This window comes from Carassius auratus, unplaced genomic scaffold, assembly GCF_003368295.1.
Source record: "Carassius auratus strain Wakin unplaced genomic scaffold, ASM336829v1 scaf_tig00039107, whole genome shotgun sequence".
In the NCBI taxonomy this organism is placed as follows: Eukaryota; Metazoa; Chordata; class Actinopteri; order Cypriniformes; family Cyprinidae; genus Carassius; species Carassius auratus.
This window is the reverse complement of record NW_020526490.1, coordinates 19,580-46,517: the sequence shown is the minus strand read 5'-3', so window position 1 is coordinate 46,517 and position 26,938 is coordinate 19,580. Positions and strand designations below refer to the sequence as shown.

Here is a 26,938-nt window from a genome sequence, read left to right as displayed (position 1 = left end):
AGCAGACCCCTCTGTCGCCACCCGTCCCGGTCTCTCTGGCTCGAGCAGAGGGCCGCCGGCTGGCGCTCTGGGAGATCTGAGGATCACAGTGAGAGCTTCTCCGCCGGGCCACGCCCCACGGACCTCTCACTCCTCACGCAGCGACTGTCCCGTGCAGCTGCCGATTGATTCTGCTGGGCCGTCTCACAGCGGTCCCAGCGTGTCTTTCGGTGCGCCGCCCGAGGACCAGATGTCGATTGCTGCATCGGGGGATGGGTTATCGACCTCTGAGGATGAAGGTTCGGCGGGGCTGCCCCCCTCGGGTGTTGTCGCTACTGCCGAATCGGACTTGGAGTTGTCGGCCATGCTTGCCCGGGCAGCCGTGAGTATCGGACTGGAGGTGACTACACCGCCCAGTCCCGAGCCCTCACGGCTGGATGATTGGTTTCTCGGCGCGGGACGCGGCTCACAACCTCGTTCTGCTCCGGTGCCTTTCTTCCCGGAGGTGCATGAAGAGGTGACGAAGTCGTGGACGGCCCCTTTCACGGCCAGAAGCCGCTCTTCTCCCTCTTCCATCCTCACCACCCTCGATGGCGGGGCAGCCAGGGGGTACGTAGAGGTTCCCCAGGTGGAGAGGGCGGTTGCGGTGCACTTGTGCCCACAAAACGCCGCCACTTGGAGGAATCGTCCGCGCCTCCCGTCCAAGGCCTGTAAGCTGACGGCCGCACTCGCTGCCAAGGCTTACAGTGCTGCGGGCCAAGCTGCCTCTGCCCTGCATGCCATGGCTATCCTGCAGGTACACCAAGCCAAGGCACTCAAAACCATGCACGAGGGTGGTACCGACCCGGGGTTGATGCAGGAGCTGCGCACGGCGACCGACTTCGCCTTACGGGCAACGAAGGTCACGGCGCGGTCCCTCGGGAAGGCGATGTCCACGCTGGTGGTCCAGGAGCGGCATCTCTGGCTGAACCTGGCTGAGATGAGGGACTTGGACAAAGCGCGCTTTCTCGACGCCCCCATCTCCCAGGCAGGCCTGTTCGGCGACACTGTCGAGGACTTTGCCCAGCAGTTCTCGGCGGTACAGAAGCAGACTGAGGCCATCCAGCACATCCTGCCCCGACGTGTCTCTCCGGCTGCCACCGTTCCGTCGCGGGTAGCGCCTCAGCCTGCTCGTCGCCGTGGGCGCCCCCCTGCGTCCTCTTTGCCAGCTCCGCCCCGTGCTGAGAGTTCTTCGAGGCCGGCGCGTCGAGCCCCGCGCAGGAGAGCGGCGCCCCCCGTGTCACTCCCGGCTGCGAAGTCCTCCAGGAAGTCGACCAAGCGGCCCTGACACGGGCAACTCGGAGATGCGGAGAACTGCTCTTCAGGAGATGGCGAAGACAGCGCCACTCCTTCCCCCGGAGGAGGGCCGGGCGGAGAATCCTCAGTTTCTGTTTTGTTCTGTTCCGCCACTGGCCGGACGGCCAGTGGTACCCACATTTTCAATAAAAGAGCAAATTCTCCTTCCTCCGAGTTGCAAGGCTCGTGGCTTGACAATGAGCGACGCACAGCTTCCTCACTCTCACCCACGACGCCCCCTTTCGCCAGCGGCCAAGAGGTCGCGGTTCGGAGACGCAACGCCTCTCCACGCGTCTCTGGCCAGTTCCTCCGGGAACACGAGGAGTGTGGTTGCGATGACCCAGGACGCTGTGCCTTCTGGGCCTTGCGGCACGACTCCCCATCGCTGCACCACTGCGGGTATGTCGACTGTCCCTTTGGTGCCACTTGTACGGTATCTGGGAGCGTGGCTTGCGCTGCCCAACCCGTCACGCTGGCTCATCCGGACGGTTCGACTCGGCTATGCGATTCAATTCGCCCGGCGACCCCCCAAGTTCAATGGCGTGCTCGAGACTTCGGTGGCAGTCCAGGACGCCCCTGTCTTGCGCGAGGAGATTGCTGTCCTCCTGGCGAAGGATGCAATCGAGCCGGTCCCTCCAGCCGAGATGAGGACGGGGTTTTACAGCCCTTACTTCATCGTGCCCAAGAAGAGCGGTGGCCTTCGACCTATCCTGGATCTGCGAGTCTTGAATCGGGCCCTACACAAGCTCCCGTTCAGGATGTTGACGCAGAAACGCATTATCAAATGCGTCCAGCCCCAGGACTGGTTTGCAGCGATCGACCTGAAAGACGCGTACTTTCATGTCTCTATCCTCCCTCGTCACAGACCGTTCCTGCGCTTTGCTTTCGAGGGTCAGGCATGGCAGTACAAGGTCCTCCCCTTCGGGCTCTCCCTGTCCCCCCGTGTCTTCACGAAGGTCGCGGAGGGCGCCCTTGCCCCACTTTGGGAAGTGGGCATCAGGATCCTCAACTATCTCGACGACTGGCTCATTATGGCCCGGTCCCGAGAAGAGTTGTGCGATCACAGGGACTTCGTGCTTCGGCACCTCAGTCAGTTGGGGCTTCAGGTCAACCGAGAGAAGAGCAAGCTCTCCCCTGTGCAGAGAATCTCTTATCTCGGTATGGAGTTAGACTCGGTGAGTATGACGGCACGTCTCACCAGCGAACGTGCCCACTCAGTGCTGAACTGCCTGAGTTCCTTCAGAGGCAGGACAGTGGTACCACTGAAACACTTTCAGAGGCTCCTGGGGCATATGGCATCCGCAGCCGCAGTCACGCCGCTCGGATTGCTTCATATGAGACCACTTCAGCACTGGTTACACTCCCGAGTCCCGAGATGGGCATGGCGCCGCGGTACACATCGTGTCACCATCACACCGATGTGTCGCCGCCTATTCAGTCCTTGGTCGGACCTTGCCTTTCTACGGGCCGGTGTGCCCTTGGAACAAGTGTCCCGGCACGTTGTTGTCACAACAGATGCCTCCAACTCGGGCTGGGGCGCGACATGCAACGGGCAGGCAGCCTCAGGGTCCTGGACAGGACCTCGACTGCTTTGGCACATCAACTGCCTGGAGTTGCTGGCAGTGCATCTAGCTTTGCGACGGTTTCGTCCGCTAGTGCTGGACAAGCACGTGTTGGTCCGCACGGACAACACTGCGGCTGTTTCGTACATCAACCGACAAGGCGGGTTACGATCACGCCGCATGTCTCAACTCGCCCGTCATCTCCTCCTCTGGAGTCAGACGTGGCTCAAGTCGCTGCGCGCTGTCCACATCCCGGGGGAGCTCAATCGTGCAGCCGACGCGCTCTCACGACAGCTCACTTTCCCCGGGGAATGGCGACTCCATCCCCAGACGGTCCAGCTGATTTGGAGTCGATTCGGGGAAGCCCAGGTAGACCTGTTTGCTTCCCACGAGTCCTCCCACTGCCAGCTGTACTATTCCCTGTCCCAGGCCCCCCTGGGCACAGATGCACTGGCACACAGCTGGCCTCGGGCTTTACGCAAGTATGCGTTTCCCCCAGTGAGCCTGCTCGCACAGACACTGTGCAAGGTCAGGGAGGACGAGGAACAGATCCTGTTGGTTGCGCCTTACTGGCCCACCCGGACCTGGTTTTCGGAACTCATGTTCCTCGTGACAGCCCCTCCCTGGCGCATCCCCCTGAGGAGAGACCTTCTCTCTCAGGGGCTTGGCACCATTTGGCACCCGCGTCCAGATCTCTGGAACCTCCACGTGTGGCTTCTAGACGGGACGCGGCAGACCTAAGTGATCTGCCCCCAGCAGTGGTAGACACTATCACTCAGGCTAGAGCCCCTTCTACGAGGCAGGCCTATGCTCTGAAGTGGAGTCTGTTCACGAATTGGTGTTCTTCTCACCGAGAAGACCCCCGGAGATGCCCGGTCAGAGTCGTGCTTTCTTTCCTGCAAGGTAGGCTGGAGCGTGGGCTGTCACCCTCCACCCTGAAGGTGTATGTGGCTGCCATTGCAGCACATCACGATGCAGTGGACGGCCGGTCCCTGGGGAGGCATGACCTGATCGTTAGGTTCCTGAGGGGTGCCAGAAGGTTACATCCTCCTAGGACACCCCTGATTCCCTCCTGGGACCTCTCTATTGTCCTGGCGGGACTTCAGAGGGGTCCCTTTGAGCCGCTGGATTCGGTTGAGCTGAAGTTCCTGTCTCTCAAGACAGCGCTCCTGATCGCGCTCACTTCCATCAAGAGGGTCGGGGACCTCCAAGCATTTTCGGTAAGTGAAGAGTGCCTTGTGTTCGGGCCGGCCTACTCTCACGTTGTCCTGAGACCCCGGCCTGGATACGTGCCCAAGGTTCCCACCACTCCCTTCCGAGACCAGGTGGTGAACCTGCAAGCGCTGCCCCTGGAGGAGGCAGATCCAGCCTTGTCGTTGCTGTGTCCCGTAAGAGCGCTCCGCATATACGTGGACCGCACCCAGAGCTTCAGAAGCTCTGAGCAGCTCCTGGTCTGCTTTGGAGGTCAGCAGAAGGGGAAGGCTGTCTCTAAGCAGAGGTTGGCCCACTGGATAGTGGACGCCATCGCCTTGGCTTACCGTTCCCAAGGCGAGCCGTGCCCCCTGGGGGTGAGGGCCCACTCCACACGGAGTGTGGCCTCCTCCTATGCGTTGGCGCACGGCGCCTCTCTGGCAGACGTTTGTCGAGCTGCGGGCTGGGCGACACCTAACACCTTTGCGAGGTTTTACAACCTCCGTGTAGAGCCAGTTTCCTCCCGTGTGTTGGGTAACAGGTAATTGGCGGGAAGGGCTGGCTGGGTGTCTCGCTTGCTGCGCCATTCCCCCTAACACGGGGATGTGAGCGCCTTCTTCTCCCAGTAGAGTTCCCCGGTTGGCGTACCCTGGTCGAGCATCCTCCAGCACCCTCGGCGTCAGACTTGGCGGAGCAGTCTGTCGCCAGGCCCAGTACTGGCGTTAGCATGCCCGGAGCCGGTCAGCCCCTGTACTGGGCTAGGTGTCCATATGGCTGGGTTCCCTACGGGTAATCCCATATGTGTATTCTTCCACGGTAAGGTTTCCCTCTTGGCAAACCCGTGTCTTCCCTTGACAGATCGCTCTGTCAGTCTCTTCTGGCAGCCGTTCCATCCCTACTCCAAGGTAGGACCTGCCTCAGAGACCCTTTCCATATGTAGTACTGCCCCCTGGGTCAGTCCATATCGGTATATCCACATGTCACCTCCCTACGGGTAGGATGTGGTCTCCGTAGCGACCTTTCCTAAAGGCTCGCTTCCCCATTGTCTTGCCAGCTGAAAGAACAAATAGGGAAGATTTGAAGCAATCTTTCTCTGAAGGTTGAAATCCCTTCCATTTACTTTATGTGGGCGGAACAGCAGCATGGCCTTCTCCAGCAGCGATGTACTCACCCTTTGGCCCCTTCGGTACCAAGGTCAGTGAATTTGCGCTGGGGCTTTGGGAAGGTTACGACCTTACGCGTAGCTTTTGTGGCACGCCAAGGCTTGTCAACAATTGCAGCGCCTCAGGGTTGTGACAAGGTTCAGGTTATGGCGTTTTCCATAGGACCCCATTTGTCGGTCGACATAACTCGTAGTGACCGACAGATAGGGAACGTCTCGGTTACGTACGTAACCCTCGTTCCCTGATGGAGGGAACGGAGACGTTATGTCCCCATGCCACAACCTTGAACCATTCGCTGTTGCCGGGACACGTTCTCGGCTCCTCAGCGTAAAACCTAATGAGTGGATGCACCTGTCGCCCTATTTATACCCGCTGGCACGGGGAGTGGCTCAGGTGTGTTAATCCACTTGCCAATTTCATTGGCGTTTTCTCTTAAAATCAGAGATGATTGGCCTCCCAAGTGAGACCCCATTTGTCGGTCGACATAACGTCTCCGTTCCCTCCATCAGGGAACGAGGGTTACGTACGTAACCGAGACGATATTTGTCATGGATTTTATCCTGCTAATCAAACCAAGATGGGTTTGCGCACAAATATACTGTCCTACAGTACTTTTATGTCAGAGAGAAATCTCTGTCCACTGGGATCTTCATTAAAACACGCAACAAAGAATACTTTGCCAGTTTGCGACAAGTTACTTTGCTAATTGAATCAATAGCATATCTCAATCAATAGTTAGTGCCACTGCCGCTCAGAGTGGCAGAAACAGTGGCTGCTGTCAAGATTATATATATATACACTTCTTTGTCTTCAATTTGCTCATTAGTCAGTTAGTGGGACTGATGTTGAAACTACTGGAAGGCAGAATACAAGAAAACAGATCACATCTAAAAACCTAGAGGCCTTCCCCCCCTTCACATTGTTTGATCCCACTTTAAGAGGGAACTTCTTTTTATATTACTCACAAGAAACCCAAAAGGGAATTGACGAACAATGATGCAAGTCACTTGTAACTCAAACTGTGGGACGAATGAATTATTTATTGAGATTTGACTGGTTTAATGGTTGACTTGCTTTGTGTTTGATCAGAGGTCCTTCACTCTCATTGTGTGGCAATGCACAGCTGCTCGTGTCAAAAGTTGTGTCCCAAATTGTCAACAAGCTGGAGCACTAGGACAAAGGACATTGGCACTCTAGTAGAGTACATTTAAAATATATATGTACCATATAAACAAGGCAAAATATTTGTTGACGGTAGAAATCCACAAGTCTCTTCAGACCAGTTTTGAAACTGAAAGTGACAGTAAAAATGTAATTTAGTAGATTTAGCTCATTCAAAAATGAATCATTCACTGTTCTCATCCAAAACCCTGTGTGTGCAAAATGTTATTAAAACAGCTACTGGTTGCTCTTTTCCAACAAATAATAATAATAAAAAAACACTTTTTATTTGATCAAGTATTTATTTTTCAAGGAAAACCCACAAAGGTATGGTTTGGTGACAACAATTGTCTTTTTTTTTTTTTTGGTCAGACTCCAGAAGAGTTGGAAGATGACTCTGACTTTGAGCAAGAAGACTATGACGCCCGTAGCCGCACCAGCGTCCAGACAGAAGATGACCAACTGATTGCTGGACAGAGCGCAAGGGTGAGTGACTCATACAGTACGTGACACATGAACAAAATCTCCTGTTCCTGCTGTCATTTCCAGCAGGTTTATTCTCACAATACAAAACACTTATCACTCCACTGAGCATGTCTGCTCTAAAATTACATCTAGTCTTAGAATAACAAGAGGGCCAGTCACTCAAGTGCATTCACACAACGTGTCTCTCATTTTTCGACAAAAACACATTATATAGCCTCTGCTGCAAATGATGGTGTGAATGTGTTTGTTGATTTTCATCCCTCAGTACTCAACACTGCAGTTACAAAGTATAAAATATACATCCTGTGATGATCACACTTTATAACAGTTCTGTCGCATGGCACCTAAAAGCTCTATTTTGTCAATATTTAACATAGCTGAGGAGCAGGCGTGTGTGTTTGAGTCCTACATATATGAACATGTTTTTTGTAATAGGTAAAGTAAAACTCTCTGTATAGACTGTTATCTGTGAAAATATAGCTTTATTGGAAACTATTGAACTTCCTATGTAGGGGCATTTTAAGGAAACTTACACTTTCAAAAAAACAAAACTATATATATATATGTATATCTATATAATAAAAATGTATGGACCCTTTAGGTCCAAAGGTAAGAGAACACCTTTGGACCAGAGGACAAAGTAAGAGATATGCTATTTGTATTCCTTCGATACAGCAAGGTAGAAAATAATTCTAATAAAAAAAAAAAAAAAAAATCTGATCTTTTGCTAATGGTGGATTTTGTATAAACATTTGGATTCGTTGAGTCTACATTGCACATCAAATTGCTGCCTAGTATATGTAGAATGTTATCTTATTCTAATGTTCCATTTTGGAATGTAGGTTTCAAAGACAAAGCCTAGATATTAAGCTTCAATATTTAACATAGCAGGGGAGCGTGCTCCCATTTCCAGTAGAACATTCTTCATACAAGAATCATTTTGGTTCTAGTTTCGTAAACTCTCTGCAGAGGCTGTAGTAGTTAAAATATGATTGCAAATGAGACTTCTGGCAGTGTCACCCCCTTAGTGTGCCTGTGTCAGCCGGCGTTTGACGGCAAAGCTCACTGGGGTTCGAGGCTTAATCCACATTAGTGTATGTGTGAATAGTGCACAGTGGGCTGCTTATGAGACATTACAAGGATATCAGTATGTAGCCATGGAGTACCGCTGACTTTCACAAGCAAATACACAGCATAACCCTGTTTGATACCAATTACTCTTGAGAAGAAATTATCTTACATGAATGAGAGGAAATGATCGCTTGTATAGAAAAAAAAAAGACTGGGCTAAAAGAGATAATGCTGCAGAGAAGAAAAACAGGGTCATTTCTTAACAGCAAGAAATTGACAAAAAAAATGACAGTAGAAAAACATTTTGCTCAGTAGTAGACTCGGTTCAGTGGAGTTCAATTGGCGTCTTGTGCATAGGTGCTGAATGTTACATTGAGTGAATGTGTTTTTGCAAATCACATATGCATGCCACTACTGTTGTATTGATATAGTCTATGACTTTAAGTTTTATGGATTTTGAGCTCTCACAAGAGAGAAATAAGAGCATACATTTGTACACTGACACACACTTTCAAACAGATGCGTAGAGACACTGCTCTGTCTCTCAGCTCCTTGATAGGATAACAGTGCTGATAGGTCAGCCATAAAATTGAACTCCGGTATCTAGGCCACTTTATTTCAAATGAGAAAAATTAAAAAGCTTTTCTGAGGGACTTCTAATCCAGAAGCGCACACACGTACATGCAGACGTTCAGCACACAAAATGAGTATGTTGAATGAATCGGCACCGGTGCGTATGGGGAAGGATTTGTTGGAGCATTAAGCTGCCTGCACCCTCTTGTTATCGGTTAGGAGCCAGACAGATTTGGGATAAGTGAATTCTGAGCAAGGCAAGAGGAAGAAATTGGCTCTCTACTTCCTATTTACCTTCTTTCCATACATCGCATCCATTTTTATGATCAGAGGAGTTGGGATAAAACTTGTAGCAGCTCACTAATACTGACTGGCTGCTTCAAAGGCATGTAAAGATCTGATTGGCTCTTGGGATGGGTATGTTTCTGATTAGTCATACAGGTGGTAGAACAGTGCATATATGTAGATGTGTGTATGTATATATATATATATATATATATATATATATATATATATATATATATATATATATATATACTCCTTTTGAAATGCCCAGGAGTGCTCGCTATCTGAAAAAATAAATCATTTTCATCTTTTAATCACGTTTTCTCCAGGGACTTATTTTCGTTTTACTGTGTAATCGCTTGTTAAATAAACAAGCAAAAAGCTACAAATCTTAAATGAGCAGCTGCCTCTTAATTAGCTCTTATGTTATGACATCCTTTGGCTATGATGGTGTATCTCCACTAAATTCAGAAAAAAACTGCGGAAAAGCTCATCTATGCCTTGTCAATCTACAAATTCCGACTTTTTTGAAACCCATCTTTCTCAGTAATCAATCACGCACTTAATGACATCCAGAGTCCCCTGCTTTGGTCTGGTCCGAATACTGAACAAATGTGTAATTCATTGACTGGTGTAAGAAGTGAGGTAATTATACATTTATTGCACAAATAATACTGCGCCTTAACAGTGCCTGTGACCTTGCAAAGAGATTAATGCCCTTTCGGACTGGCTCAGAATCACTAAGGAAAGAGAATTTATTCCTTGACAAGGAGAGGGGGGGAGAAAAGAGGATGGATTTTCTCTTTATGAGCATGAGATGTCATGGGGTTCCAGAAGGTCTTATGATTAAGTGTTAAGTTTCAAAACCTCATACAGAAACATTTCAGTGTTGTTGAACAAAGTCAACCTAAATGGAGGGTACTTTCTTTTCAAACTTTTAATGAGAAACAAGGGCATTTGTTGCAAAAGAAAAAAAAAATTGTAATGTGTTTAATTGATCTTTATCTTGTGTCATACTACTAACCTCCCAATAGGCTATCATGGCTCAGCTGCCTCAGGAAGAGAAGGCCAAGATTGCTGAACAGGTAGAGAGTTTCAGGCAGGAGAAGAGCAAGCTGGACGCAGAGGTCGCCAAGTGGGACGACAATGGAAATGACATCATTGTGCTGGCAAAGCAGATGTGTATGATTATGATGGAGATGACTGACTTCACCAGGTACATCCATTCCCATGTCAACAATAAGAATGCTGGAAACATCAGACAAATAACATTATAATGTGAATCTGAGGGCTTTAGTATCAACTTTAGTATCAAGGGGTACTAATATTAACCCTTTAGTGGTAAATAAGGTTCAAATGTGTACCTTTTAAAAATGTTATGCCCCATTTTTTCTGACAATGTAGCTGCTTGTGTTTCTTTAGTTTCTTCTGATTGGGGATTTACTAGCATATGTTGGGGGATTGCTTGCTTTCTGTGCAGCTTGCATTCTGCCCGTTTTGAGGAATCAGCTAATAGAGTAACAATCTGGGTTTTTGTGCTACTGCAGAGGCAAAGGCCCTTTGAAGAATTCCTCTGATGTGATCAATGCCGCAAAGAAAATCGCAGAGGCCGGATCCAGAATGGACAAGCTCGCCCGTGCCGTGGCTGACCAGGTCAGAATACCCTTTTATTTTTTTGTCTTCCTCTATCCATTTCTTTGAGGATGTGAGATCAAAGCCCTGGGTTGTGTTTAATATAATGATCTCCTATGAGGTGTGGAATTTATTATCAGATGAGCACCATCTTCAGAACCAGCTGACTGACACTTTTTAATGGTTAATCAACTGTACTCCTTGTAAAAAAAAAAAGAAAGGCTAAGGATGTGTCAATGAGTGCTAGCATGTGTTGATGGCAGCTACTATATCATGCACAATCTTCGTTCATTCAGTATGTAGTGCACTTTAATGTTTTCATAAAATATTATGCACTTTTTTCAAGCCATAGTATTATTTGCTCATAATTAAGTAACCATATAGGGGTAGATTTTGAAAGGATTGGATGTAAATTGGACGAGTGTTAAAAATTTGAAAAACTTGAAATTGTTGGAAAGTAGCAAACCTGTCTACCACCCTGCCTATTTGTGGAGAAGACAAACTTGGTAGTAAGGGCTGAAGGTTTTCCAGAGTTGTTCATGGTCTTAGTCAAAGGCAAAAAAAGAGTTCTCACTGTTAAAGCAGGGATGAAGTCAACTTTGTTTGCTGTCCATTTGACAGAACATGGTTAGGGACTAGCAAGAGATCACAACTAACAATGAGTGCAACTGTTTTGTGTGCAGACATCTTTAGACTTCTGTCTTTGGTATACAGTGGGGATGAAGTGAGAGCACATGACAGGAAACACGATAGTATTGGAGAGAAAATAAAAGGAATGGGTAACACTTTAGAATAAGGTTCCATTAGTTAATGTTAGTTAACTACTTTCGTTAACATGAACTAAGCAAGAACAATCCTTCTACAGCATTTATAAGTCTTAGTTCATGTTAATTCCAACATTTACTAATGCATTATTTAAATCAAAAGTTGTGCTTGTTAACATTAGTTAATGCACTGTGAATAAGCATGAACTAACAATGAATAACTGTATTTTCATTAACTAACATTAACGAAGATGAATAAATACAGTAATAAATGTATTATTCATTGTTTGTTCATGTTAATTAATACATTAACTAACATTAACTAATGGAACCTTATTCTAAAGTGTTACCAAGGAATGCTGCATGTTATCGCCACACATGTTGAATTATGGCTTGGTTTGCTTGGGTTTTGTTTATTTATATAGCACTAATAAAAAAAATAAAAAACTGAGGTTGAACCAAAGTGCTTTACATAGTATTAGAACAAAAAGTTTCAGAACTATATCCGAACTAGTATCAAATCTTTCACCAGGTTCCTGAATACTGATAAGGATGTAGCAGATGTAATCGATAAAGGCAGCTCATTCTATAATCTCGGTCCCATAACTGCAAAAGCACGATCGCCTTTTTGAAGGCGGTTTGTCCTAGGAACTGTAAGTAGTTTTTGGTTTTCTGACTGCAGTGCTGTAAGGGGATTATAAGGGATCACCAGATTAGTGAGGTACATAGGGGCCTTATTATTTAAAACTCTATATACAAACATAAAAAATCTTATTTGATTCTAAAATGAACGGGAAGCCACCGCAAATTTGCTAAAGCTGGTGAAATGGACTCAGATTTCTTGATCCTATTTAAGAGCCTCGCCGCTATATAGAAAATACCATCATAAATGCTACCATTTAGAGAATTACTAAATTCAAAACGAGATCAAACAAAAGTATGAATGACTCTTTCAAGATCTACATTTGATAAGAAAGATTACATTTTTTGTTAAAAGACGCCTTTTGATAAAAGCTGGCCCGCACCACAAAATTGATTTGCTTTTCCTTTTTAATTTATAATCAATTATGTAACCTACATTTCTTACCGATATTTTAAAGTATGGTGCCAACCCGCTCAAATCATTTGAGTCATTTGACTGGCCAAATACAATTATCTTTGTTTTGTCCTCATTTAACATAATTAAATAAAAAAAAAAAATCCATCCAGTTTTTAATATCGTTTAGGCAAGCTAACGGAGCATCCACGGATTTTGTTGGGTGCCTTAGTGGTAAATACAGTTGAGTATCATCAGCAAAACAATGGAATGATACTTCGTGCTTTCTAAAAATGCTACCCTGTGGGAGCAGATAAAAAGAAAAGAGAGGTAAAATAGACCCTTGTGGCACACCCCACAACAGGCATTTATTGGTGGAAGTTCTATTTTCAAAATGCCATTTCAAGACTGTGTCTTTTAAACCTAATGTGTGTTCCAGGCGAGAAATAAGGATATTATGGTCAATCATGTCAAATGCTGCACTGAGATCCAGCAACACTGAAACCACAGCATCTCTTTTATTTAGACCTAGAAAAATATAATTTAACACTTTCAACAGTATAGACTAAATGAACTGCTACTCCAATGGAGTTATATGAATGACATATTTTTTGTAGACCAAAACCCAGAAACGTGTTAGCATTTTAAGACTTCTGGTTAACATAAGCACAATAAATTTCCCTTTTTAACATTTTTATTAGCATTATTCTACAACAGAAAATATATATATATATATATATATATATATATATATATATATATATATATATATATATATATAATATACATATAATATATTTTCTTTTATTTGTTTTGTATTATTATTATTATTATTATTATTTACTTTTATTTAAAAAAAAAAAAAAAACAGTTGCTAACAGGTTGCTAAATGGAAGTGCAAAGATCCTGTTGGGAACCAGTGTGCCTATAAAAAAAAATGTAATCACTGTAGCACTCTGTAGGACAGCTCTGCTATACTACACTACTAAATAATAAGCCACTCCTACCTTACAAAAACCTACCTGTTTTCCGTAATATGGCTTACTGAATGACAGTTTTTATAGGAAAGACAAAACCGAGAACAACAATCATTGCAATTATCAAAGGATTTTACATTTGTTTTTTTGTTTTTTGCTACTACATAACAGGAATGGGCCTTTTGTTGTCATCAATGCTGGGAGACTGATCAAAAAGATACAAGAAGCCTGAAACCTGCTGTGTCACCACTGGCCAGGCTTCTTGTTGTTTTTGTTGTTTTCTCGCCGTATTTCTTTTCCCTTACATAAAGGGAAAGAGTGAGGGGGAATCTGATCACACTGCTGATCAGAGTGTAATCCGAGTGTACGAGCACATTGGAGATGGTCAGACAGTTACTGCTTTCCAAATCAGAACTCCCCTCCCTTCCCTTCAGGCCATTGTGTTCCGCCCATAGCAGCAATCCATCCTCTCTACTGCCACATGTTGTGTTTGTTGGGTATTCTGAACAGGTGGCTTGACTTGTCCCTTATCGAACCTTTTTCCCACTAACACAGTATTTACATCTAATGGCCATCTGGGGATCACAGGACTCATCAAGGGACTGTATTCATTTCAGAAAGAATCTCTGAGTAGGCGGTATAAAACAGAACCGGGTGCTCAATAATCAAGCTGCTCCTCAGTGCTGGAAAAGACAAAACAATTCAGAAACAAAAGCATAGCATCATAGGATTTGCTTCATTTGCTCTAAATAAAGCTTTGGATGTTCCAGTAAGTTAAATGTAAAATGGTGGAATATTGTACAGCTGTGGTTGTCAAAAACAATGCTAATTGCAACTAATCATATAACAGCTGAAACAAGACTTTAAAAAGAAGAACTTAAAAGGAAGCGCATGTATTTCAGTGAAAATATCTGCCTACTTTGGTTATGTTCCACAAAATAACAGACTAAAATGGATGCAACTGGAAAGAAAATTTGACCATGCTTAAAGTTCAGCTGGTATTAATATATTTTAAATAATATTTTAAATATGTTTTTAAAGCTTTTTTTTATTTTTAAATGCGCAGTGGTGTGTGGTCATCGGAAATATACTCTTATTAACTCCTGCAATTGCTGCACTTTACACAGCAGACCTAAAGCTGCTGGGCCCTGGAGGCGAGAAAAGAGGGTTCTATATTTCTCCATTTCCCCCTTGCCATCCTCCGGCACAGCGAGAGGTTGCCTCCTGAAGAGAGACACTCGATCGCTGAACGCTAAGGACTTTACAGCTGCTCAGCCGTGTCAAAGATAAAGCAGCTTCAACAGTTATTAAATGTGTCTCATCGGTCTTTTTCACTCAAAGTTCAAGTGACGCAAAGGGAGAAAAAATTGTAGCCAACTATTTAACAACTTTTTACAACTTTTGACAGGACTTATTTCTTAAAGCAAAGTCGCTGAGTTAACTGCTGTGTTAGAAGTGTGTCAAAGCGGTAATCTTGTCTTGGCATGCAAGGTGCTGCATGGGCAAAATTTGTATTTTTCCAAAAAGTCCAGCAACTGCACAGGGGTCATTTTTACATTTAAATACACTACATAGAATGAATCATTTTCTTGTTGACAAATTCTTCATATTACAGTTTTGACTTTTTAAATGCAACTGATCTATATACCAGAAATAGTTGGAGGATGGGCATATGCTAACACATGTAGGATTTTTTGTATTTCTAAATAGTAATCAAAACAATGAAAGTCAGTTAAATGGTATAAATAGAGGCAAGTAAAACTGGTCTGATCTCAATTCAAAGTATGTACACATTACCAATTCTATTAGCCAATGTCTTAGTTTATGAATATTAAGTAGTTTGTGACTGCAGGAAGTAGGGCTGTGCAAAAAATCTAATGTTTTTTTCATGCGCATCTCGTCAGTAAAGGCACTCCTGTGATTGTAAGTACATCTCCAGCACGTGCGTTCAGATCAGAGTTGCCAGGTTTTCAAAACAAATCCTGCCCACTTGCTTCTCAAAACTAGTCCAAAACTAGCCCAATTGCGTTTCCAAGAGGTTCCCCGATAAAAATTGCATCCCGGGGTTAAAATAAATTTTTTTGGCAGGGTTGCCTTGGTAAACTTTGCATTTTAGGGGCTAAACATCACGTCATTGGTATTGGGGTCGCTTCAACCTCGGGCATGAAAAACAACCGCGGACTTGGCAACACTGGTTCAGGTGGAGCGGCATTTACTACACAGAGCCACAGTCCACCGACAAGCTACACAAAATCGCTTTCAAAATAGACAAAGAATCGCCTCCGATTTAGAAATCGATTTTGTGTAGATTGTCAGTGAACTACGGTTCTGTGTAGTAAAGGCCAACCAGTGTTGCCAAGTCTGTGGTTGTTTTTCATGTCCGCGGGTCGAAGCGACCCCAATACAAAAAACGTGATGTTTAGTCCTTAAAATGCAAATTTTACCAAGGGAACCCTGCCAAAAAAAAAAAAAAAAATAAAAATAAATATATATATATATATATATATATATATATATATATATATATATATATATATATATATATATATATATATATATATATATATATATTTTATCGCCCGGAACGAAATGCGATTGGGTTAGTTTTGAGAATTAATTGGGCAGGTTTTGTTTTGAAAACCTGGCAATCCTGATCTGAACACACTTGCTGGAGATATACCACTAATCACAGGAGTGCCTTTACTGACAAGATGTGCATGAAAATAGCATTCGATTTTTTGCACAGCCCTAGCAGGAAGGTTACACAGCAACATGATCATGGCCTAATTAATATTCATCAGACAATCAATCGCTGTGTCATCACATCAAAAAACAGTCCATGCATCACTCCCCGCTGGCTTCAAACATTTAAAGGAAATTAAGGATGTTTTATTTACTGTAATACGGGGGCTGGTGTCCATTATGAAATGTATCTTTAAACCCTCAGGGATGAGAAGTACTTTGCATTTCATTTTGTTTGTTTTCTACTGTGCTTTATATTTATGTGTACAGTTTTCCTATTGCCAAATTGCAGGAGGTTTATGAATGAGTCTACATGGCCAATATGTGATGATGACAATCCCTTTAGTCATCTTCAAGATGGAGCTAATTTCATCTTCAGTTATTATGGCTTCACCCTCCTCACCTCATGTTTGCTCTACATAGTGACTGTATATAAGGGTCAAGTCTCTGCTATGTGTTCCCATCTCTTTTAGTGTCCAGACTCAGCCTGTAAGCAGGACTTATTGGCATACCTCCAGAGAATCGCCCTCTACTGCCACCAGCTCAACATCTGCAGCAAGGTCAAGGCTGAGGTTCAGAACCTGGGAGGAGAACTCATTGTTTCAGGGGTAAGGCGATATTAGGCGTACATACTATGACCATGTTTGATTCATGCACTTTAAAAGATTGGTTTCAGACTGACTAAACTAATAATGTTGTCTTTTTTTAAAATGTCATGTAAATGATTTAAAGTACAGTCATACTACTGTTTCATTGATATATAGTCATGCATTTGTAAATTTGGGAAAACAGCAACAAAAGCTCCAAAGTACTGACCTGTGAATTAGTATCATGTGACGACTTGTGACCAATGGAAGAGCAATACACAGCTTGCTAAGCTAAATTAAAATAGCATATGCTTTGAAGCTGTACATTCACAGCATTGTAATAATGTTATAATAATGTTCACTGTATTGCTGTTTCGTTCAGCATATCAGCTGAATCAGCATATTAGCATAGTATCAGCAAATCGCCATATTAGAATGATTTCTGAAATTATAATGTCAAACTTATTTTAAATTCTAACAATATTCACTATATTCCTGTTGTTGTTTTTATATTATTTTATTTTTGTTGTTGTTGTGTTGGTACATAAAAATGGATTAAGAGATGAGAAAAAAAAAATGCCATAGCATTTTTAGAACTTGTTTACTGTTACTTACTTGTTATGCTGCTCTTGTGTACTGCTTGTTTATCATATATGTACTGTTTCACACATTATTAAATTTTTTAATACTATGCATTAGGATCAAAACTGCATTCATTACTATATCATTCCATACATATCCATAGTAATCCTCAAAAGATACTTACTTGAATGTTCTCCTCCCCATTGCATTAGCTGGACAGCGCTACATCCCTCATCCAGGCAGCCAAGAACTTGATGAATGCTGTGGTCCTCACAGTCAAGGCCTCCTATGTGGCTTCCACCAAGTACCAGAAGGTGTACGGCACGGCGGCGGTCAATTCCCCGGTGGTGTCCTGGCGCATGAAGGCCCCGGAGAAGAAACCCCTGGTGAAGAGAGAGAAACCAGAGGAGTGCCAGACCCGTGTCAGACGAGGCTCGCAGAAGAAACACATCTCCCCCGTCCAAGCCCTCAGCGAATTCAAGGCCATGGACTCCTATTAACAGCATACCACAGATACCCAAAACTCCTCCTCCTCTCTTGATTTCTTCCCCTCTTCTTGTTACGGCTTATTTTCTTGGAGCTGTATCTTGTACCATGCAGCGACATGAGTATGTGCCCAGTAAATGTCTGTGAGTTGGAGGGGCTTGGCAACCCATCCTCTTCGAACCGAATTTCACTGTAAACGAGAAACAAACATGTGAAGGAAACATTTACAGTGCAGGCTGTGGTACAATTCATGTGATGTTCATTCTCGCTGACTGGCCGTATATACACAGAGATATTAAAGAATATAATCTATGGTTTAGTAGTGTCAGCCCTAACCAAGGCAGAGGTGCTGCTTTCTTTCCTACTGATTTTTTTTTCTAAATGAATATTGAACCTTAGTAATAGGAATAACTTATGTTGAAACAATTTTCTTCCTTCTTCCCAGTTATCCATATGGTGACTTGATGCACTAGTTTTTGCATTAAAAAAATCAATTTCTTTAATTATATTATTGTATCACTAACCATGGCAGCCAGGTTGGCTATAGTATTACATTTAGAAATGGACTAGTTGTGTGGTTTGCTCAGAGACTAGTAGAAACCTGCATATCTTTATAGTCCTGATTCTCTAATAAACCTTCCAATTGTGTGTGTGGAGTCAAGTTATTTTCTATTTGTTCCATTCAGCTTCATGATGGACTACAAGCAACAGTTGCACCAGCACCTGATGTATTATATTTGATGCCGCAAACACATTTTCTAATTAATAAATGGTACTTGTTTGACAAGCAAGATCTTCTATCAAGCTCATATCCGTCACCAAACAAGTTTTGTGTTTGCCACACGCCGTGTTCTGAAATGACTTATCTGTGTCTGTAAACATTTTTGGTAATCCCAAATAAAAAGTTTGCTGTTGATTGGTAACTTTGAGAAGAAAAATAAGCAACAACAACAACAACAAAAAATGCATTATTTAATCATTAAATAAACTAAAAAGTGCAACTAAAAAATGCAACAATGATTATATTAGGAAAGCCAATTTGGAGTCAATGTCTCAAGTGGTCCACAGTGCTCCTTATTTTATGTAATTATCTCAGGGCTACAATTTGCTGGCCAGGATGACACAAACAAGCCTCCAGCTCACAGTTGGAGCCTTGTTAACAGGATTTTATATATAACTGACAAGAAGGCAAGTACGTCAATGCCACACTGCCATCCTCTCCTGACTCCATGTGTGCTGAAGAGTTTCCAGCTGTTTCTCGGGGATTAATACAGTGACCTGCGCCTAATGAAACTCATTGCCAAATGATTAGCTGCAAGACTGCTCTGCCAGTATCTGCCATTTACCTTAATTAAAATCTCCTTTAGCCACCACTTATGTCACAACATTAGGCATTGTTCTGTGTTCAATAATTCAGTTGGCTTTCAGAACAAACATACAACAGAAACAATATCTTCAGAATAAATCCAGAAGGTTGAGGTGTTACTTGTGGGCCTCTTGCAACACCACGTGGAGAAGAAAAAAGAAGAAGAAACAGACAAACAAAACCCTCCATCTATACGTGACTATGTTCAGAGCTTAGATGCTGGCTGGCTGATGGCCCTGCCCTAACCCTAACCCTAACAAACAGTCCCAAACTCTTTGCTAGTGGATACACGGAGACCTCAAAAGCAGCAAACAGAAATATTCACTTCTTGTTTATAAAATACATAAATAAATGTGTTATATGTCTTTACTATAGTAATAACAGTAAATTATGCATAATAATTTACTTTTTACTTTGAAGGTTGGGTGGTTTTAGAGAAGATATTATTCAGGGTTCAGTTTACCTCAACACTGGTCATGAACAAAAGCATTATGGGGATAATTTAAATCAAATACACACATGCTAAATGGTAGCACTTGAATGAGCTTCAGGCCATGATAATTCTCTTTAAAGCAGTGCCATCTTATGCAAAAGGAATTTTTGAATATGTCATTGCATATTTAATGGCCAACTTGTTTCACAGATGTTTCTCCAGACATTCGTACCTCATAAGAGTGATTAAATTACTATTTCATCGAATCACTCACATCTTTTGTTTTTATAATACAATATGCAGCTCATAGCAAAGCTTTGATGTTCAAATGAACAGCACTGTACCTACTGGTACATGAAGAGCATAGCAGAAATGTAGACATGGCTTAAGAAACACATTTTTAAGGGAAACATAATACTGGAGACTGCATTAAAATCTTGGTCCAGAATCTAAAATAGAGGCCAGGCCAAAGCTCAAGGCTCCTTAAGAGTCTTCCCTTATTCCCTTCACAAAGTTAATTTGTATACACGGTCCATGTGAACATTTTAGAGGCAGCCTTTAAAAACACCCAGGTTGCCAAAAAAACACTGAAGTGCTAACAAGATGTTCTAAAGCTTCGGTCATATTGCAATTTTTTTTTAAATAAATAAATAATAATAATAAGGACGGCAGCTGTGGGAAGTGCTTACCTAAATTATTATTACCATAAATGATTGGAGTGAAAATCAGGATGAAAGGCTATTATACTGAAGCACAACCTGAGCGCCACAGAGCTGACATTTACAGATCAGTGATTGGCCACAGCATGATTTCCTCTATTTAAAACTGAAAAGGACAAAGTACTAATGCCACTGCACTCACAAAAGAAGTGGAACATCCAGTTCTCACGGGCTCAGGTAGTTCACTCAACCACTAGCCTTCCTGGCAAATCCTTGAGACAACCATAGAAGCACCATTCTTCTCCCGCTGCGGACTCCAGAGCCAGATGAGAAGTATGTCAGAGCCTTTCTTTGTTTAATACATGTCTTCTGCTATGCCCAAATGTTCTTGGCCACTTACAGTACAGTGAGTGGATTTCGAGCACATCCTCAAACGTCTGGTTTAAACATATTTATGTTCTCAGAATAACTCCGTAGAACTCTGTAGCTCCAGGATTAGAAAATGTGTACCTTTTGTTAATGCATTTGCACAATAACATTTCAAGAATTTCAAGAACTCACATTATTCGAGTTCATCTAATGATGCTTTTTCCTATAGACCTTCATGAAGGCCAAATAAGTTGACTGTGTTTCTTCTGGGTTCATTTTACGCAATGTTACAATTTAGTAGGGGCATTTTATTAGAAGCGGTTCTGACAATACTTGTTATTTCCTGTAAAGTAATTTAGAAAATGGCTCATGAAGTTTATTTGGAGAAGAATATTCTCTTATAGAAGGTTTTTATATATCTTGTTTCATCAGTTCAGTTGTCTGTTTTTCTTTTTATAAATATTCATTATACAACTAAAATTTTGCTATTACAACCATTTAAGTAAGAAATAATTAACTCACGTCCAATTACTTATTTTACATTTACATTTATGCATTTAGCAGACGCTTTTTTCCAAAGTGCATCCAGGCTATACATTATTTTTAATTATTTATTTATATATTTTTACCTAACGTGTTCCCCACAACATTTTGCTATATTAATGCAATGATCTACCACTGAGCCACAAAAAAAAAAAAAAAAAAAAAAGTTCCCCTCCAAAATATACTTATAGTGCTCTATTTTCCGCACACTAACTTTGTAATAATAGTAATACATAAAAAAAAAGATTATTTAGTACTTCTTAAGATAAACTTAATATAATTGAAGTGTACTCAACTGTGCTATTTTGGAACACCATAAATATGAACTAAAATGCACTTTTAACATACAAAAGCATATATTTAGTTACCACTTGTAGTACACTTGAACCATCTCTCGTACACTAGTACACTTAACTGGTGTTTAATACATATATTATGCAAATAGAGACAGTATGTTAAAAGTGCATTTCGGTTCATTTGCATTGTGTCCCAAAATAGCACCTAGTACACTTAGATGATCTTAAGTTTATCTCTAGATAAGTTTATCTTTTTTTGTGTGTGTGTGTATTACGTACAAAATTTGTGTGTGGAAATAAAGCACTTTAAATACATTATGAATGTGTTGTTGTTTTTTGTTTTTTCACCTGGGTAACTCCTCGAGTGTGCATTATTTTCTAATAATTAAATGGACCTAAGTCAATTATTCTGCTTATACTATGGTTATACTAGGCTTATGCAATGGTCACAACATTGTTCAGATGTTGTATTTCAAGACTTCTGTCAGATTTAGTGCCGTAAGACACTCTTGTGTGTAGGATTCATATCTTATGCATCTCATCAAACACCTCTGTTGCTAATTCCAAAATATAATTTTAGACCTAGCAGCGGATGCTTGAGATGTATATAGTAGAATAACGCAGTTATTAATGCAGTTGAGAGAGAGAGAGAGACAGAGAGATTAAAGTTTGTGAGTCTGTGTATCTCAACAGTTTTTGGCAAGTTTATCTTCTTCAACAACAGCAATAAGTGAGAAATGACAAGTAGTTTTTAAGTTGCTAAACTATTTTATCAGTAAAAGTTAGAGCAGCACTAACGACCAATTTCTGTGTGCGTGTATGATTCTATGTGTGTGAGTGTTTTACTGTACTATTGTTTGTGCATTTGTAAGGGAGAGAGAGTGCGTGTTGTCTCTACACCATAAAATGTAATTTTGTGGCAAAAACATGTAAACAATTTGTTGTTTTTATTTTGTTGTGTACTACAGTATATTCAATTACTAGGACAGTTTGTGGGTTTTGGTTAGTTTTGTAAATTGTAAGGACCTTTAAAATAACTGAAATCATTTGGCCAATTGATATGGACATGTAATGCATGGAACTACTTTAACGGTGTGTTTCTTGCACCTTAGAATATTTGTCAACCAATCAGATTCAAGCATTCTACAGCCCCCCTAGTATAATAATCTATTTAAAAAATATTAAATAATTACTTTAAATGTATTCATTATGTATTAAATGTTAATTTTAAAATGTATAAGTAAATGAAGAAATTATTATTTTGTAGTATCTATTTATTAAAATGGTTATTTCATAATGCCTATTGCAATGATAATCATTATCAAGATGGCAAACGTTAAAAACTGAACCTTTGCTGTATAGTGTTAGTACTACATATTCCTGTGATTTTACTTGATGCATCACCCATGTCCGTGGGCTATTTTAAAAATGATGTCATTAATGCACACAGCAACACATAGAGAGAGTCATACTAAATATGTTTAAGGTCAAATGTAATCATCCACTGCATCTTGATTCTAACATCACACTCTAATTGGTTTAAAATGGCTTTTAAAGAGACCATTGGTACACCATGCCTTAGAGTTGCTCATTTTTGAGATTACAGACGCTTGAAAATGGTGTCATAGCATCCCATGACCTCTTGTGTATGAAAAGATCACTGATTCCAGCCTGTCCACTAAAATAAACAAAATAGGACACCATTCCATTATAAAATGCCATTAGCATACCTGGTAATAGAGAAAGTATATTATTTAGAGAGGTAATATAGAGAGTCTATACAGAGAGTCTTAAATATATATATATGTGTGTGTGTGTGTGTGTGTGTGTGACTGAGTTACTAGTACGCTCTGAAATCAGTTTATTTTTTTTATTTATTTTTTATTGTATTATGAACAGAAATACACTCTGTAAACAGCTCTAATAGCTTCTCAGTTCCTGAGCGGAGGCACCACTAGATTACAGCCTTGTATTTGCGGAGATGATATATTCTCATAAATGAGATATGAGGCTCCTTATCAGCATGTCATTTATATCCTTTCTTATCACTCTTATTGAAACCTATTCTTAGGGGAGCATTACATTGTCAAGTCCATTAGTGAAACAACCTAAAGATAAAGGTCACCACCAATTACTATATCTAACCCTTATTCGTTTTTGCATTAAAGTTACAGACGTTTTTGTGGTGTATAAGAACACAAAATGAAATAAGAATTACCATATATTTGTCAGTACACAGCTGGGACTGTTTCTGCAGCCAAAGATGCTCTGACCTTCTCTAAATTAGGGGTATTTAACACATTGAGCGATGTATGCAAGCTCCACAAATGACTAAAATATCAGGAAGCCACCTAGATTGCCTGGGGCCCTGTTGTGTATGTGCCATGAAAAAGATGATTTGCCACTTGACTGTGGAGGACTTGTTACATCCAATGGATGTCAGAAAGAAGCAAATTCAAATTAAATGTTTGCTGCCTGCAGATAAGGCGGTGCAGAGACAGGGGCTTGTTAAATCGAGCGCTATCTCCTACAGAATTGAGGAAAGGATATTAAAAAACATCTATTATGAGCTTTCACAACATGCCACAAATCCCAGTGTAAAACCCTCCCCAACACACTCGCTCGCTTTCATGAGGTGAGATTCAATTCTGTGTGAGACTGTGGTGGTAGACAAATGATTTAAATACAATGGAACAAGAATAAAGCTGTAAAGACTGAGAAAAGGCCTTACTATATTGTTACAGGTGTGAGGTTGAGAAGTTTGCCAAACTAGCGTATCGACCATATGCTAGCAGAACAATATGAGATTATATATAACAGTGAAAACAGTGAAATAGCATGAATGTGCTTGTTGTGGATAGTTGACAGCAGTGTTAGGACAGTGATCCACTTGAAATGTGCACCTGTGGCCAGCTTTAATTTGACTTCATTTACAACCATAAACTGTGAAGCATGTAGGAATTAAACTCCCGTTAATTCACAACCCAAACGTAATTGTTAAGTGGGTTGATCAGTTTGTTTTCTAGACAGGCGTGGATCATGTGGATCACTTCTACTAATAGGCCAGTGGGATAGGATAGGAAACAGGGAATAGGATAAAAAAAAATCATCTGAGCTGAGTGTGAACTCACACTGTCTGGATATGCACCATGGTTTAACATGTCAAAGGACATGCAACTACTACTAAGCCATGGCTCTGATAAGTGTGACATATAACTGATAGGTCTTTTACATAATCCATATGTCACTGGATCTGACTCTGACAAGAATGCAATTAAATTTACACAGCTTGTCAATGGGATGTGAAAAAAAAGCAAAAAACTTTATCAAAAAGGCACAAACAATAAATTCAGAACAAATAACACATTCCAATGAGTAAAAAAAAAAAAGAAAAAAAAAATCCTTAGGCACAGTCAACCTTTTGAAATCTCACCAATGCTGAATATTTGATTAAAATACAGTAAAAACAATTATACTGTGAAATGGTATTCCACTTTAAAAGAAATGTTTTCCATTTTAATGTATTTTAAAATTAAAATTATTAATGTGATGCCAAAACTGCACCGAGTAGCCATTACTCCAGTTGATAAATTATACAAAGGCATGTTGGCTACTGTATATTGAAAATACTGAAGGGAACTTACTTTGCTTTAAAATGGGATTCTTCCATATAATACTTAAATAAAACAAAGTAAATATTAGATTAAAAACTTCAGTAATAATTAGAACTGTTGCCAAGTAATAAAATTACTAAACCAACTAAAACTGGAAAAATGGGGTAATGTATACATACATATATATACATACATAACAAAAAGTGTGAAACAACTGAAAATATGTCATAGTCTAGGTTCTTCAAAAAGGCCACCTTTTGCTTTGATTACTGCTTTGCACACTCTTGGCATTCTCTTGATGAGTTTCAAGAGGTAGTCACCTGAAATGGTCTTCCAATAGTCTTGAAGGAGTTCCCCGAGAGATGCTTAGCACTTGTTGGCCCTTTTGCCTTCTGTCTGTGGTCCAGCTCACCCCTAAACCATCTCGATTGGGTTCAGGTCCGGTGACTGTGGAGGCCAGGTCATCTAGTGCAGCACCCCATCACTCTCCTTCTTGCTCAAATAGCCTTTGATGCCTTCAGTGTGACTCTAAAATTTCCATAGTCGTGAAAATAAAGAAAACTCTTTGAATGAGAAGGTGTGTCCAAACTTTTGGTCTGTACTGTATATATATAGTGTCTGAGGTGGTAAATATCAAAGCATCAACTGTGAAATCAACTAAATCAAAAGATGTGGGGCATAAATGGTCCTGAATCTCAACAGCTACATGGCTAAATCTCAAATCAAACCTGAAAATTAGCACTAAGAGGACCAACCACATGACATAGACATGATCCACACACACATTTACATGATTACATAGATGTGAATGTCAGCATGCAGAGCAAAGGAGAAGGATTATTTCTAACCATGGGGGAGGAATAATAATCAATGAATTCTCTTTAATGAGCAGAGCACAGACAGTAACTCCAAACAAAAGGTGCTAATCGCAGTGACAGCCTCGTTAGAAAGAGTGTGTTGTTTTAGAGTCGATACTGTATTTAGATGAGACCTGGAAAGTCTGACAATGTTTAATACAATACAACTGAATGGCAAAACAATTACTTAGCACCAAAATTATAAATATATAAACACACACACACACACACACACACACACACACACACACACATATATATATATATATATATATATATATATATATATATATGAAAAATGGAGGTGCAAATAGGCATGGAAAGCAAAGACCTCAGTTGAAATCTATCAGTAATTAGAGAGCAATCCTGTTCCTTATCAGTGAGAATTAATACTAGCTGGTTTAGTCCCGACTGATGGCCTAAAAAGGTGTCTCATGACCAACGTGTCACACAAGAAACATTGCATGATGGGTAAAAACAAAGAGCTTTCTCAAGACCTTCGCAACCTTATTGTTAAAAAAACATATTAATGGCATTGATTACAGAAGGATTTATGTACTTCTGAATGATCCAGAGGAGTAAAAATAATTATCAGAAGAGTTTCAGAAGGACCTGAAATAAGCATGTACAATTGTTTAAAAGAAAACAATGAGTAATTCACTTGTTGGTATAATGTCTAATAGAAAGTATTATTATTTTTATTATTATTTTTTTTTTTAATTGCTGTTTTGTCATTTATTAGTAATTGAAAAAAATATTGCCTACACGGGGGAAAAAAAATATTGGAAAAACGGTGTTCGGTATTTAGCCTTTTGGCCTAGTGTTTAATTTAGTTCAGCTTCGTCTAAGAATTTTGATTTCAGTGCATCTCTATCTAGTACATCTCTACCCCAAGATAAATCTGTAAAGTCTCACATATAGCACTTTCCAAATGCTCACCACAAAAGCAGAGTGCTTATTAAACTCCAAAAATGTTCAACTTCACACCTGAAGTAACAACTTGATGTCTATTGACCTATTAACACTTCATATTATTTCCTGAGTGAGGTCCATAATTACATCACACAGACGAACCCTTAATGAGAACACAATTACTGTCCAACTCTTGCTCTGCTCCAAGTCATCACCGCGAAAGGTTGTACTGCAGATAAGTGGCTATTTATGACTGCCTAAACATTAGGTACACACA

The 26,938-nt window shown here is 41.3% G+C and overlaps 1 protein-coding gene across 1 annotated transcript in view; it reads left to right on the top strand.

Annotated features, from left to right (window-relative positions):
- The window catches only part of LOC113083699 (catenin alpha-2), a 99,337-nt gene extending 81,069 nt beyond the window's left edge, over positions 1-18,268 (top strand). Inside the window, exons 7-11 of the mRNA XM_026254681.1 lie at positions 6,764-6,877; positions 9,841-10,022; positions 10,354-10,459; positions 16,431-16,565; positions 17,339-18,268. Coding sequence (XP_026110466.1) covers positions 6,764-6,877; positions 9,841-10,022; positions 10,354-10,459; positions 16,431-16,565; positions 17,339-17,626 — 825 coding nt within the window. The 3' untranslated portion in view covers positions 17,627-18,268. The remainder of the gene's footprint in view (positions 1-6,763; positions 6,878-9,840; positions 10,023-10,353; positions 10,460-16,430; positions 16,566-17,338) is intronic.
- The last annotated feature ends 8,670 nt before the right edge of the window (positions 18,269-26,938 follow it).